This window comes from Ursus arctos, unplaced genomic scaffold (genome assembly GCF_023065955.2).
Source record: "Ursus arctos isolate Adak ecotype North America unplaced genomic scaffold, UrsArc2.0 scaffold_18, whole genome shotgun sequence".
NCBI classification, from domain to species: domain Eukaryota; kingdom Metazoa; phylum Chordata; class Mammalia; order Carnivora; family Ursidae; genus Ursus; species Ursus arctos.
This window is the reverse complement of record NW_026622852.1, coordinates 9,791,570-9,808,276: the sequence shown is the minus strand read 5'-3', so window position 1 is coordinate 9,808,276 and position 16,707 is coordinate 9,791,570. Positions and strand designations below refer to the sequence as shown.

Here is a 16,707-nt window from a genome sequence, read left to right as displayed (position 1 = left end):
GATAGAATTTACATGTCTATAGACAATTATTTTGCATTGCCATCAGTTACAATTTACAGAGTTGCAATTCAACACTAAAAAAACAAACCAGTTAAAAAATGGGTGGAGGACCTGAATAGACATTTTTCCAAAAAGACATACAGATGGCCAGCAGACACATGAAAAGATGCTCAATGTCACTACTCATTGGAGAAATGCAAATCAAAACCACAGTGAGATATCAATTATACCTGTCAGAATGCCTAAAAAAAAAAAAAAAAGACAAGACATAGCAAATGTGGGCCAGGATGTGGAGAAAAGGGAACGCTCGTGCATTATTGGTAGGAATGTAAACTGGTGCAGCCACTGTGGAAAACAGCATGGAGGTTCCTCAAAAAAGTAAACATAGAAATCCCATATGATCCATTTTCACTACTGGATATTTACCCAAAGAAAATGAAAACACTAATTCAAAAAGATGTATGCACCCTATGTTTATTCACATTATTTACAATAGCCAAGATATGGAAGATACGGGCACCCAAGTGTCCATCCATAGATAAATAGATAAAGAAGGTGTGGTGTATATGTACAATGGAATATTATTCAGCCGTAAAAAAGATGAGATCTTGCCATTTGCAACAGCAAAGCTGGACCTAGAGGGTATAATGTCAGACTGAGAAAGACAAATACTGTGTGATTTCACTCATGTGTGGAATCTAAACGACAAATCAAATGGATAAACAAATGAAATGCAGAATCAGAACTATAAATACAGAAAACAAACTGATGGTTGCTAGAGGGAAGGGGGGTGGGTGGATGGGCAAAATGGATGAAGGAGAGTGGGACATACAGGCTTCTACTTAGGGAATAAATAAGTCATGGGAATAAAAGGCACAGCATAGGGAATATAGTCCTTGATATCAGAATAGCATTGTATGGTGACAGTTGGTAGCTACATTTGTGGTGAGAACAATATAACTATAGAGAAGTTGAATCGCTGTGTTGTACACCTGAAACTAATGTAACATTGTGTGCCCACTATACTCTAATTAAAAAAGAAAACACAGTTTACAGAGTTGCAAGGCAGTTCCCTAGAATCAAAAAGCAATTTGAAGGGGTCTCTTCTGCAGTCTAGACAATAATGCATAGTTTTCCACTGAGGCACATTTTTTTCTTCTATGTAATCAAACTAAAACACAATAACTTCCCCTCTCCTATGAGTAAAGGTAGTTCCATCCATGCTTGTGGTCTTTATGCCTACTATGAGCCTTGTTTGTCAATTTCTTCCATTCTCACAATAGCTTCATGAAGTAGGTGGTGGTGGTGGTGTTCCCATTTTACAGATGATCAAGTCAGGCTTCAGAAGGTTAAATAGCTACTAAGTGGTAGAGTTCGAATTGGAACCTTTCTGTCTCCAAAGTGTACATGCATACACACATGTGACAACGTGCTAATAGTAAAAGCGATAGAAATTCTGTGTGTTTTTTTCTTGGTCTTCAGGTCAACATCAAACAAGGTGGATCTCAAGTGTGGCCTAGAAGAATGTGCGGTGGCATTGAACTTATTTCTAAGTAACAAATTTACAGATGCCTTAGAATTGCTTCGACCGTGGTAATTAACTTTCTTTCAGATAAAATATATTTTTTTCAGATGTTTCTGATGATTCTTTCTTTGATCTCATGCTTGTTAGTTAATTTATCTGCATTGCCATCTGAATATTTCTAAGCTAATTTGGTTGAGACCCCTACTGTTGGTCAGTTTTAATATCCAGTTAAGAAATCTGTCTTTTCAAATTTAATCAGTAGAAAGTTTCTGATTCTTTCTCATATTTTAATTTCTATATGTGTTCAAATATTGTCATTGTTGTAGTTTTGTAGAGCTTCATTTTACTTTCTTCAGTGAAATGTTTTCATGGATATGCCTCTAAAGCTTAAATATGATTGAAAAAAGTTTCCTTTGAAATGGGATGGAAAGAACTAGAATATGCTAATCTTTAATGTTAAAAAGAAATTTAAGATAATTAAAAGTGTTACTGGGACTCCCTATTTATGTGATAAACAAGTTAAGCAATTTAATTTCAGTTAATAATGCCTGTTCATTTTTGAAATGTGGCAGCAACACCTGTGCTCAGCCCTGTTACTAGGTGTCACCCTGACCACAGTCCCCAACTCTCCAGTGCGCCTGGAGCTTGACAGGAATAATCTTACATTGTGCCTTCAAACATAGTCACTTGCTTGGATGAAGCTTAGACCTTACATAACAATTTTTAGGAGATTACTTGGGCACAAGAGTGGGAATCTCATTTCTTTGGTCAGTAGGGCAATGTGACCCTGATCACAGACTTTCAGTCTTACTACACTTGCGGTGGTGAGCATTGCATAATGTATAGAATTGTCGAATCACTATGTCGTACACCCGAAACTAATATACCATCGTATGTCAACTACACACTTCAATTAAAAAAATTACATTACCTCCTGAGAAGCTGCTGTGGTAATTCTATTTCAGAGGTTAGGAACAGATGATAAATAGATGGTACAGCCCACAGCTGAAGGAAATTGTCCAGTATTGTCTTCAACACTTGTCTGCCCTGCTTGTCTCCTGCCTTGTTTCCCTCTGTCCTTGCCAGTCCCTCAGACTTCTTTCTCTCTCCATTTTCTGTCTACTTCCCTGTCTTCCTCTCTGCCTGCCTCCCTTTTTCTTTTTGTCTCTCCTCTCTCAGCCTGCCTTCTTGTCTCCTTCGTTTTTTATTCACATAGGATGCCTTTTTTCTCTGTCTCAGACACCCAGCTGGTCATAACATGGAATAAAAAGACATGATTGAATATTTTATTTGGTCAAGTTTTATATTCTTTGATCTTTTTGCAAGTTTCATTGTTAAACATACATTTTTCCCACTTGAATCTCTGTTTTCCTCTTGGAGCTTTCAGTTTAAAACATGAGGCTTAAAACCACAATAAATGATTAACTTTGGGGTGCTCTTAACTGCTTGCGGTTTTTTGAACAGCCTGTGACCTCACTAGTCAGGACAAACTGCAAATTACCAAAGGATGTTTAGACTATTTCCATGAGGGAAAAGAATAATGTGGGCTTACATTTGTTTTGCATAGCCGTGGGCTGTTGTGCATTACATTTGAATTAAAAACAAAATCGTGCATTAATATTTTAAATCTTATAACAAATCAACCTAATGAGAAGTTTTGAGAAAGAGATAGTGAGGTTTTCACAGCCCTAACGTCTGGGGTGCCCATACATTAAGACTAATTAATGCCCTTAAGAATCCATGCAATTCTCAACTGATAATTTAGTAATTGGAGTTGTCAAGAACTTTAATCAGGAATTATAGATAATGGGATTAGATTAGATATGAGGTCTAAAATGTACTTTTGCCTGGGCCTGTTGTGGCCGACCTAATTTACTGCAGAAGTCTTGCTTTCCTTTGGCCTCTGGCTGGGAGTGGAGAGAAGCTGTTTTTTTGTTGTTGTTGTTGTTTTGTTTTGTTTTTTTAAAAAATGAGTCTTTATCTGAAAATATATCAGAATCTCTCTGTCACAAAATGCATTTCCAGTGGACTTTATTTTAATACTTGTATCAGAGCTAAAGATAGTACGCATATTGCCTGGTGTTCAACTGGGCAGAATTGGTTTGCTTTGAAAGGTTTTCAAGGAAAAGAGTCCACAGCCTGCCCCCTTGTGCTGAAACAGGGAAAAACAATTGTTGGCTTCTGCTTCAACCTGGAACATTCTGTGCTGCCTGTGTAGGTTTAATTTGGAAAGTCCTTGATATTTGAGTTTTTTAGGACATGCCTTTCACAGTCTATATTATTTCGGTGATTATGTGTGTAAAAGTTATCACTATAAAGTCACAATATGCTTTTACTAGGATTTCTCCTGGTTAGTATCAGACAAGACCTGCATGCTTTTTAAATTGAATCAGAAAGTATTAATTCCCTGTGTTCTGCCTCCAGGGCTAAGGAGAGTATGTACCATGCCTTGGGCTATAGTACCATTGTGGTGTTGCAGGCCGTCATGACCTTCGAGCAACAGGACATCCAAAACGGCATTTCCGCCATGAAGGACGCATTACAAACCTGCCAAAAGTATGAACTGAGTAATTAAATGCTTGAGATACAACTACAAACCTTTATGTCTGTGTGACAAAGTGAATGAGGTTTGCCTGATGGAGAGCTCTGTTTGAAGTTCGCCCCAATTGTAGTAAGGGACTTGTACTTCCAAGCCTCCTGGCCTCACGTAGTTCTATGTAACAGAGTTAAAATTTACTCTTAGGAATTATAGTAGATTCTTGTTTGGCCAAACACTTGGCATCTGTACCTCTACCTTCCCCCCCACTTTTCTTTTCTTTTCTTTTCTTTTCTTTTCTTTTCTTTTCTTTTTTCTTTTCTTTTCTTCTTTCCTTTTCCTTTTCCTATGTCTGTGGGGTCAGCAGCATGTATCTCTCAAGGGTCTTCCTGGGGTGGATGAATTCAGCTACTGCCTGCCAAGCCAGTATGTCCCTTTATGTGGGAGATACTGCCTATTCAGAAGGGAGAGCTTTATTTGTCTAAAAGGATATATTTGAGCACTTCTGGTTCGTGAAAATGAGACAAATTTTCAGTTTTATTTTAATCTTTGCTCTGTATGTATAGTAAGCCCCCAGCAACAGCTGTTAACTAGCATTGGTAAAGTTTAACATGAAACTGTATCCTCATGTGATTATGTTGCAACCCTATGAATGAAGAGAGTTTCCAAATACTGCAGTCTAAGTGATTCTTAATCCGCGGTGGCTCTTACCCCAGAAATACTGATTTCAGCCATACAGATCAGGGCAGTGCTTGGCAGGGTTAGCATTCATTGTTCTGCGTGGGTTTGTCCACTCACTTGTCCAGTAAGCATGGATTGAGTGCCCACAGGGTGCCAGCCCAGTACTGGGCGCTGGCTGTGCGTTGGTGGGAAGGGTGGTCTGTGCGCCACAGACTTAGGGTTTAGCATTTCTCCCTGGTAACTCTTTGGTGTGACTGTGACAAAAATGAATGTCAGAGGAAAATGAGCTTGGTCTGATTTATTGTCACTTTTTCTTTCTGTTTCCCATCTCCCCTTCTGCTTGCTCTCCACAGATACAGGAAAAAATGCACAGTGGTAGAATCTTTCTCAAGTCTTCTTTCTAGAGGATCCTTGGAACAGCTGACTGAAGGTAAGACTCATTTAAAGATTAAGTTTTTCGTCTTTGAAAAGTTAAAACATGGTCATACTCATAAAATTCAATACTTGCGTGTAGAATATAAAGGAAATGGAATACCTTTTGCTCTTTCCCATGATACTCACCCTGCAGAAGTAACCACTGGTTAATGCCCAGGATTCCCCACGTAGCAGAGTGGGGTTCAAAGCTGATCTGCCTTTCTGTAAGCCACAGTTCTTTCCACTGCACCCCACACTTTCTCTTGTAGGCTTGTAGAAAAGGGAACGAAATGTTCACATATGGATGAGGGAAATGTTGAATCATTCCTATGTTAGACATCTTGAAAGTAGATGGTGCTGCGTTCTTATCTTTTTATAATGTTTTTGTACATGGCACTTCAGAAAATCTGGAATAATTTACTTATTACTAATTATTAAAAAAGAAACTAAACAACGAGATGCTACTATACACCTATTAGAATGTCTATAATCTGAAACACCAACAACACCAAATGTTGGCAAAGATGTAGAGTAAAAGGAACTCTTATTCACGGCTGGTGGGAATGCAAAATTGTACAGCTACTTTGGGAGATAGTTTGGCAATTTCTTACAAAACTAAACATACTTTGACCATACAATCCAGCAGTCAGTCTCCTTAATATTTACCCAAAGGAGCTGAAAACTTATGTCTGCCTGTGGATGTTTATGGCAGCTTTATTTATAATGGCCAAAACTTGGAAGCAACCAAGATATCCTTCAATACGTGAATGGGTAAATAAACTGTGGTACATCCAGAAAAATGGAATATTATTTTGCACTAAAAGGAAATGAACTATCAAGCCATGAAAAGACACAGAGTGACCTTAAATGCATATTACTGAGTAGAAGATACCAATCTGAAAAGGGATCATGCTGTATCATTCCAAGCATATGACATTCTGGAAAGGGCAAAACTGTGGAGACAGTGACAAGATCAGTGGTTGTCCAGGGATGGGGTGTAGGGGTGAATGGGTGGAGCACAGAGGATTTTTAGGATAGTGAAAAAACTTTGTGAGATATCATAATGATGGATCCATGTCTTTATACATTTGTCCAAACCCATAGAATGTACATCACCAAGAAGGAATTGTAATGTAGACTATGAACGTTGGGTGATTATGATTTGTCAACAGAAGTTCATCAGTTCATCAGGGGAGGGTGGGGCAAGGGATACATGGGAAATTTCTGTACCTTCCCCTCAATTTTGCTGCACACCTAAAGCTGCTTTAAAAAATAAAACCTTAATTAGAAAATAATAAACATAAATTAGCTTTTGACTATAGCATATTCTGAAAAACAGGTTTATTTAGACTTTTACATCCAAAGGCATGCTTAGCTAACATTTTAGCATGGTGAAGCTATTTCCTTCAGTAGACTAAGGAATTTATAATTAAGAGATGTTCTGGTAAGATACCTATTCATAAATGCCAAACAGCTAATTTTGAGACCTGGGGAACTGCCCAATATAAATCAACCAGAGTGAAGGAATACGACTTTTATAAATTAAGTTGCATTTTATTCCTAATGAGTTTGGCTGTCACTGCAACCCAAACAGACTTTGTGTTCAAGGGAGCATGTCAAAACATTGTAGCTTTAGTATGTGATTTGTTTTTCCTCTTGGTAATTTTCATTTACATCCTTGAGTGGCTGGTTGTCTGCAGGACTCAGTATATTTAATTAAACTTTTCGTGGGTTTAACATGGAACACACCCATTCTTCTCTCGGGGCTGGCATATTGCCCTGAATGGTTTTCAAATTTCCTTTAAAAACAGATATGTAAATGCAGTGCTTAGGATGTGAAAGGGATTTAACATGAAGGGTACTTACATATGGTATACAGAGTTCAAATTTTCTTGCCGTTTATCTCTGCCTTCTTGTTGCTTCTTTAGCTGCTCTGAGTTTTGTCCATCTATAACTTAACCCTGATGCAGTCAATCCTTCTGCTCAGACCTCTGCACGGACTCAGTGTTACCTGTTGAATCAAGCCCAGTCTCTGACACTGAAGGTTGTCCATCACTGAGCCCCGACTTACCTTTCCAGACTATTTTCACATTCCTCCCTTTACACACCTTGTGCTTCGTCACAGGAGCGCCACTGGTCTTCCCCGCACACACCCAAGCCAGCAATCTGTGTCACTGAGCAGACTTTCAAAGTGAGTTAATCCAAACTATTTCCACTTTGTTACAAATGTTCCTAGGAAGAGGAAATTCAGGTGGCTCTGTAAAAATTGAAGACTCCACTTTTTATTCCCCTGAACGCTGAGAAAATCCGGAGGCACACTTAGAGGTGAGGCGTTCCGAAGCACCGAGATCCTGCCTGGTGATGGCTGCCAGAACATGCACAGGCCCTAACTCCGCAAGGCTGGCCCCATCTGTAGGCAGGCGGTGGAAGGATCTTCACCCCTATTGCTTCTTTGTAATTTCAGCCTTCAGCACCTCATCTGATTCTTTAGCTGTGAAGTGAAGATGTTACTAGCTGAATTTTATAAATGAGGTGGCCAGCAGCAGAGAGAGATGGATACCCACAACATGGCAGAACTTTTCCTCCAATCCAGGCTGTTAAATACCCCAAGCTCGTTTACTTAAAAAAAAAAAAAAAATGCCAATTTGCATCCCATGGATAAATCAGGAATCTGCTGATTTTGTTTATGCAAAAATGCAAAGATTTCCCTCCCACCCCAGTCTCTGCAAGTGTAAGGTATTGTTTAGGAAGACAGGCCATGTGTTTTGGGGCATTCCATATGTCCCTGGGATATACATAGCTTTACAGAGTCCCTTTTGTCAGTGCCTTGTTCCTGTGCTAGATATCTCAGTGATCAAAATAGCCTGAAATTGTGCTAGTGCGAGCTCTTTTTATATCATGTCTTCTGTGTGTGAGGAGTCATGCCTTGGGCATGCTGGTCCATACTTGTTCACAGAACTCCAGAGAACTGTTGCTTTCCCTTTAAGTTAATAGTGTGTCTGATCATTGCCATGATTATCATACCTTCATATTTTAGAAGCTAGAATTCATAAATTTAAGATAGTTTTTTCAATCTCCATAACTCTGTTAAACTTACCTGTTACTGTTAAATTAAAAAATAATTTTTTTTAAGTGCTTTTAAATTTTGGTTTCCTCTTGTGAGCTGAGTTCGGGTCTCTGGCACCAAGCGCCTGACTCTTTGCAGTTATATTTGAGTGGAGCCAAAGATGACTTCCTTAAATCCTTTTACACATTCTAGGAAAAATCTTGCTGAGGACTGAGAACCAAGGTCATCATTCTGCTTTTATGGAAGGACCAAAGCAACCTCGATTTTTGTGTCTCTCTTGGGTTCATTGAGTTACGAGTCTTTCCTGAACATCTCAGAGCAATTACTGTGGACACAGGATTTTCCTTAATGTAATTTTATTTGTTTTTAATAGAGGAAATGCATGCCGAAATCTGTTATGCCGAGTGTCTCCTACAGAAAGCAGCACTCACGTTTGTGCAGGTAATAAATGTTTGGCTTCGAATCAGTAAGGCTGGGGAAGCCTGCCAGTACTACATAGAAAAAATGGGGCTCATTCTATGTCAGTGCTTCAGTTCTTTTGACTTAGACTTGTAATGGAAGATACTTGTCGTTCTGATAAACTTGGACTGAAAGATGACCCCAGGGAGCTTTGTTCCTACTCAAATGCACTTGGAGTCTGTTTTGAATTTCAGTCTATTGGGAACCACTGCCTTGTAAAGGAACTGTTTTGCAACTACTGCACCTAATTTCTGGATGCTTCTCTGCATGAGAAGTGTGGGATTATCCCTCTTTGCATTTGCTAATGGTAGAGGGCTACAGGCCCGGGGCAAGAGAGGCATCTTCATCCTTGCCCATTCCCTTCTTACACAGATGCAAAGCTCGGTGAATGCATGCTTTGAGTGCGAGGGTTTTCATATATACTTCAGATTTTATTTTTCCCCCTCTTTCTATTCTCATGCCCCTTTCTTGCTTTAATTTCTTCCTTTGGAAGAGCAGATTTAAAAAGTCACTAGACCAAACCATGAATACCTTTCTTTAAAGGACATTTTAATTTTACCTCCAGGAACTGTTAAAGCATCATGGCCCCATGGGTGGAGGTGATGGATACATTGGGAGTAGAGGTAGGGTCAAGATTGTAAGGGGGCAGAAATGCAATTGTAAAATTGAAAATTTTCCTCAATCACAATGTTTTACATTGTATTGAGAGTTGCTTTTCTTTTTTTTTTCCTGGAGATTGACTTTTTCGGTTGGATTTGGTTTAATAAAATTGAATCAATCTGGTCTATGACCCTGTTTCCTAAAACCCTACAAATTATGAAGTCTGGTTGAAAACCTCATTCTTACTGCCTCAGTAAGCATAATGCTAGTCACGGAGGCCCCCCAGTTTTTCTGATGTGTTTTCCAAATGGGGATTTGACGATTAAATCTGGGATTTGAAGGCTTATTTTAAATGTGGGGGACTTGTAATTAAACATCTGGGAGATATCCAAGATACCTCCCTCTTTCTCATGCCTCCATATCCAGTTTAATGCTCATGCTTCTTTTACCTTTTGAAGATTTAGCGGTGCCATCTCTTCCTCTTCCTTCTGTGAGTGTTCTAGTGGGGGTGTTCATCAGCTCTTTAGACGGCACAGCGACCTACTGACCCTCTGGCTCTCATTTCTCTTAACCTCCAGCTCATTGTCCACTGTGCAGCTGAGCACCCTCTCAGAGATGAGAATCTCACCTTGTCATTGCTGTGCTTTAGCAGTGAGTCGCTCTCATGGGCTATGGCAGTGGTTCCGGATCAGAATATCAGCAAGGCGGGGGAGGCTTTTTCAAACTAAACTGGTATCTTCTCCCAAATTCCCTCCTCCCCTCTTACCCATGGCCTCAGATGCTAGTGACAGGTGTGTTGCGTACCTGAGTGGCACGGTAGAGGTAGCTTTCTTACTCCTTAGTTTTGTCTTGCTGAAGCTTCTGTGGCGGTGCTGACTTACATAAGCACAGATGGCCAGGCACGCCAGGATCGTTAATGCTTCCTTGCCTTTCCTTCCGCTTGACTTTTCCCTTGGCTCGCAAGGTTCGCATCTGCTTTGCCTTCCTTCATTTGGCCACTTCCTAATCATTTTTTGTGCCTTAAGCCCTGATGCTTCCAGGAAGCTTCTGTGGGCCTCTCCATGCCACCCCCTCCCCTGCTGTGTGCTCTCATGACATCCTGTGCATATCTCCATCCGTGTGCATGACTCCAGTCCTTAGCACCTTGTATTGCTTTTGTCTGATGTTGCATTCAGATGCCTGGTGTAAAATAGGCACTCAGTAAATGTTTGGTGAATCACGAAATGAAAAATTATTATTTGAGGCAGATTTTAATGTGATTAGGAAATTGTTTCCAGGCCAGTCTTGGAATTTGTGTAATCATAAGTTTCCTTAAAATAAGAAGATAAACATTTAAGTTGCATAGTGAATTTTGTATTTATTGATTCTTATAATAATTTAAATGTTAAGATTTAATAATTAATGACATTTGTAAGCTAAAGTAAATTTTCCTCTTGCTTTAGAAGGATGTTGAAGTGTACAGGAAATAAATACCAGAGTATTTCTCCATTATCAATAGACTAGAAAAATATTCTCCTTGGAAATGTGAAATACGGGTCTGTCTTCATTAGCACTGTTAGATTAACTTCTTTTAAGCAGTTTTCGATATAATTTATTAAGAGAGTCTCTTGGAATCCTAGAATGCTGACCCTCAAAATGATAATTCACTTAGGCTCTCTGCCTCAACTTTATGGTTGAAGACCATCAGGCAAAGAAAAGTGAAATGATTTTTTTCTCCAAAAAAACCCTGCATATTAGTGACAATCAGTTTAGAATCCAGATCAGTAATTTTTGTTCTAGAAATGTATACGAGTGAAATTTACGGTGTTAAATGTAGACTGAATGCTAAAGTACCCTGCAAAAGAAGAACCATCATCCCGTTTACTGGAGTGTGATGAACTGGAAAGTTTGTCCTTAGAGCATATCCTTAAATCACCCATTCTGGATTCTGTCAAACCCTTAAGAAAATTGCACATTAGATGATGTTTATCACAGTAGATTTGGACTAACATATTTGGCCACTGAGTGGTAAGGATTACTTCCTTAATTACTTGCTTGAAGTAATGCAAAGATTTTTAAAATGCGTTCTTCTTTTTGCCATCTAACTTGGAAGAAAAATTACAGAAGAGCATTTCAAATGTAAAGCAAGAAGAATGTTTTAATTTAAAAATTATGTCCTCAAAAGATAGTGTATTGTTCTAATCACACAAATATATAAAAGAACAGTGAAAGAATCTTTTGCTAAAGGATCTAATTATTTAACTGAATTGTTTTCAGGATGAAAATATGATCAACTTCATCAAAGGTGGACTCAAAATTAGGACAAGTTACCAAATATATAAGTAAGTTAAAAATTAAGATGTTGTTTTTAAATGATTCTTGTACTCCGTCCAATTCGTACTTCAGAATTCTCATGAAGTATGACTAGGTTTTATTTGGTGTTGGTAAAAAGGCACTTGATTTTTTGGCTTACTGTGTATGTGTTTAGTGGTATAGAACAACAGAATTTCAGTTTAAATGCAATCTTGAGAAAAATGGCTAAAAAAAAAAGCTACTGACATAATTTCTAATTACAGAGAAATCTTAGTTTCTCTCTCCTAAAATCGATTTCTATATTTAAAATTACGGGTATGTCTTCGGTCTAGACTCTAGAGCAGCACTGCCTGATAGAATTTTCTGCAGCGATTCAAATGCTCGGTTAAGGTAGCCCATAGTGTTGTCCGGATCTTCTATATCCTTATTGAGTTTTATCTAGTTGGTCTATCATTTGCTCACAGAGTTAAAAATCTCCAACTTTGATTCTGGGGTTACCCATTTCTCTCTTTAGTTCCATCAGTGTTTGCATTGTATATTTAGAGCCTCTGTTATTAAGTTTATGTATATATTTTATTTTTTTTATCTTCCTAATGAATTAACCTTTTTATCATTAAAAACTGTCTCTACATAACTCCTTATAATATTTCTTGTCTTGAAGTCTGTTTTGTCTGGTATTAATTTAACTACTCATACTTTTTTATAATTAGTGTTAAGTGTAATATGTCATATATTCTTGTACTTTAAACCTATCTTTGTTTTTATATTTAAATTGCAGTTCTTATACATGCTTATAGTTGGGTCTTGCTTTTTTATTCAGTATAACAAATGATTTGTTTGCACTTTCGGCTACTACTTTTCTTGTTCTCTTGCCTCATTTGGTTTTCTCACTTCTTTTTTGCCTTTTATTATGTTACTAAAATTTAAAAAATACATATATATTCCAGTGTAATCAATCACTCTATTGTTTTCTTAGTTGTAGCCCTCTTTGATTTTTTTAGAGGTCACTGTAGTGATTATAATATCCTTCTTATCACAGTCAACTTAGAGTTAATATTGTACTATTGCCCATAAAATACAAGAACTTTGTGAAAATATAGTTTCATTTACCACTTGTATTTTATGCTATTCTTGTGATAGTACACTTATATATATTATAAACCCCACAATGCAGTATCAGACTTTTTTCATAAAGATTTATTTATTTGAGAGAGAGCGAGAGAGTGCGCATGTGGTGTGCCCAAGTGTGGAGGGAGGGGCCGGGGGAGAGAATCTTCAAGCAGACTCCCCTCTGAGCACAGAGCCCGAGGTGGGGCTCAGTCTCATGACCCATGAGATCACGACCTGAGCCGAAACCAAGAGTCAGACACTTGACCAACTGAGCCACCCAGGAGCCCCAGCAGTAGGACTGTGGCTTTCTGTATCAGTTCTAGGCAGCCCATGTTGTGGGGTTTCAAGAGCACTTTCAGCTGACTATCTATGTAAATGCAAAGTCCGTGTGGGAGATACTCCCATCTTTCGAAGTTCAGCTCTTCTCCAGTTTCTAACTACTTTTTGTTTTCACTTTCCAGTGCCTGAAAATGCATTTTAAATATATATTTAAATTCCAAAGTTCATAACTGTTATCTGTGGGAGGGTTAATCTAATATAAGCTAGTATGTGTGTCATTATTAGAAGCAGAGCCCCATTAGTGAGAGCAGAACCAAGATTTAGTATTTTAAGAGACAATTTTACCCAAAGTAATTTCATAAAATTATATTCCATCCAAGAGCGTGGAGGTAGGGAGGAGTTTTGGGAAACTGACATATTGTTTTCAGTTTTCCTCTTGAAATACTTTTTTTTCCAAAGATTTTTTTGTTTGTTTTTTTGTTTTATTTGAAAGAGAGAGAGAGCATGTGCATGCCAAGCAGAGGGTGCAGGAGAGGGAGAAGCAGTCTCCTTGCTGAGCAAGGAGCCCGACGTGGGACTCGATCCCAGGACCCTGGGATCAGGACCAGAGCCAAAGGCAGACGCTTCACTGATTGAGCCACCCAGGTGCTGCTCTTGACTTTTTAGATGATATGTATGCCTTGGTGGCTTAGTTGGTTAAATGTCTGAGCCGAAACAATGAGTCAGATGCTTAACTGACCAAGCCACCCAGGCGCCTCTAATATTAAAATATTTGTAAAAGGGTACTAGCGAAAACATAGGAAAATATTTTTTATAGTCCTAAAGCACAAAAGCCTTTAAACTTTTATTTAAAAATTTTTTACCTTGAAATAACTTCAGAATTTTTACAAAGAATTTTTATATATTTTTCATCCAGAGTCACCAATGTTAACATCTTATAGAACCACAATATGATTATTAAAACCAAAAAACTAACATTGACGCAGTATTATCAACTACTCTACTGATTTTACTCTGATTTCTCTAATTGTCCCACCAAAAATATCCTTTTTCTGGTGCAGGATTGAATCCAGGATCGGGGATGTTGCATTTAGTTATTATGTCTCTTCAGTTTTTTTTAATCTGGAAGAGTCCCTCAGTTTTTCTTTATTTTTATGACCTTGACATTTTTGGAAGATACTGGGTAGTTATTTTGTAGTATGTCTCTCAGTGGGAACTAATCTGATGTTTCTTCATGATTACATCCAGATTTTGCATCTATGGCAAGAATAGCATACAAGTGATATCGTGCCTTTCGTAATCTATCGTATCAGTAGATACATGATGTCAATTTCAGAAGCCTTTTTGAGTATGACGTAAAATCAGGAACCATAAAAGACTGACTTGACCAAATAAACATTTCAGTTTTCATCAGGGCGAAATATACCATAATAAAAAATACAAAGGGAAATGTGATACAGATGATTCAGGGCAAAATGACAGTGTGAGGAGCTCATAAGTTGGTGGGAATCTAAATTGATAGAATTTTCCTGAGGGATGTTCCAACAATATGTATCAAAATTAAGAAAGTGTATCACCTTTGATCTCAGAAGTCCCTTTTCTGGGAATTTATCCTAAGGATAGTTGTGATAGATTAACTATAGTTAACAGTATTTAATGTAGGAAAAGTACTTCATGAATGTACAAGCACACTTTTAGCAGCATTGTTTATAATATGGAAAATTTGGGAACAATGTAAATATTTAACAATAGGAATTTGGTTAAATAAATTATTCCATAGCATAGAGTAATATGCATTTGTTAAAAAATAAGGTAGCTCTCATGCATTTTCATGGGAAATCATCAATATAACCTATAGAACAGTATATACTATTTGATCCCATTTGTGGTTTTTAAAGATTGCGTTCTTACTAAAGCATAAAACCACCTACAAGGTTATATACCAGGCTGTTAACAGTAACCACCTGTCTGCGGGATAGTCATGTCAGGGTCCTTACACTTTCTCCATGTTATTTGAAAATTTTGTAACAATCATCTATTAACAGAAAATAGAACATTTATATTTTGATTAAAAAAGGAAAGAATTCTGAAAATCATTTCTACCTTCTGCCATCCTATTGATATTTTGATGTTTGAGTTTTTAATGCATGTGTATGAGCATATATAATTATCTTTTTATGTAATGAAATCATATAGTTCATGTCATTTTGAAATTTCCGTTTTTACTTCATGTCACAGAATTTTAGGTCATTAAATATTTTTAGTTCATCATGGATTTTAATGGCTATATAGCATTCTATTATGTGGGTATACCACATGTGTGTATGTATAAATATATACACTCATGTGATTGCCTTTTTAATTAATTTCCCATTATTGCCTATTTAGTTTGTTTATATGTTTTCATTATAAATAGTAATACAGTATCTCTCCTTATGGTAAGTTTTGTGTTTATCCATGCTATTTCCTTAGAATAAAATTAATTTATTGGGTCAGAGGTACGCCTGTATTTAAGATTTTTGATATATATTGAAAAAATTATTCTGAAAAATAATATACTCAACTCTATGTGGAGTATAAACAGCCACAGACAATAAATGAATGAATGAGCATGCTTATGTCCCCGTAGTTTGCCAATCTCCATACTATAACCACCTTTTACCAAAGTAGATGAATATGTCTATTTGTTCTTTCCTTTGCCAGCACTGGTTTTCCATTTAAAACATTAAAATAATGCTTTATTATCACAAAAGTGACATATATATTTAGGAAAATAGGAAAATGTAGATGAGCAGATATTAACATTCACACCCCATATTCTTTGCACACGGTGGTAATGGCTGTTAAACCTTAGTATATATTATTTCAGAATATTTTCTGTCCAAATCTAAACATACATGTACTTTTTAATGTGCATCCTCTTTTGTAACCTGCTTTTTTCAGTTAATGATCTTTACTTTTCCATGTCAATAAATCTTCATTTCATATAATACTCAGTCTGTCTTCACATTTTCCTGGTTGGCCCCAAATTTCTTTTACTGCTGGAATGTCTATACCAGGATGCAACATAAGACTGTCTACTACATCCTATGTTTATGTCCACTAAATATCTTTTATTCTAGAACAGTCTCTATATTCATGATGGTTGTTGAAAAGCCCAAGCCAGTTATCTTACAGAATATCCCACGGCTTTGTTTGATGGCTTCCTTGAGTTTTCATGTAGCTTGTTCTATGTCTTAGTCTGCTCAGGCTGCCGTAATAGAATCCTACAGACAGGGTGGCTTAAAGAACAGAATTTTATTTTCTCACAGTTCTGGAGGTTGGAAGTCTAAGATCAGTGCCAGCATGGTCAGAGAGAGCTCTCTTTCAGGCTTGCAGACAGTTAACTACTTTTTGCTCAGCCCTCCCAGGGCCAAGAGAGAAATAATCTCCCTCTTTTTCTCTTCTGAGGTCACCAGTCTTATCAGATTAGGACCCCACCCTTAATTACCTCCTAAAAATCCCTATTTTCATATATCCTCACATTAGGCCTTAGAGGTTCAACATATGAATTTGGAGGGGGGTCATAATTAATTCAGTCCATAGCATTCTTCTAGCCCCTTATATTCCCTGTAAACTGGAAATTAGATCTATCGGCATATTAGATTCAGGTTAAATTAATTTGGCTAGGACATATCATAAATGAAGTTGTACACTTTATAATTATATTACACAAGGTGATATATAGTACCTGGTAATTTCTTA

General features: G+C 37.4%; 1 protein-coding gene across 2 annotated transcripts in view; it reads left to right on the top strand.

The window, feature by feature from the left end:
* TTC39B (tetratricopeptide repeat domain 39B) overlaps positions 1-16,707 on the top strand; it is a 148,832-nt gene that overhangs the window by 69,778 nt on the left and 62,347 nt on the right. For both annotated transcript variants that reach the window (XR_008959866.1, XM_057313444.1), the window contains exons 4-8: positions 1,483-1,593; positions 3,950-4,081; positions 5,096-5,172; positions 8,597-8,664; positions 11,539-11,603. Coding sequence is in view for 1 of the 2 variants with exons in the window: in XM_057313444.1 (XP_057169427.1) it covers positions 1,483-1,593; positions 3,950-4,081; positions 5,096-5,172; positions 8,597-8,664; positions 11,539-11,603 (453 nt within the window). In the remaining variant the exon portion in view is untranslated. The remainder of the gene's footprint in view (positions 1-1,482; positions 1,594-3,949; positions 4,082-5,095; positions 5,173-8,596; positions 8,665-11,538; positions 11,604-16,707) is intronic.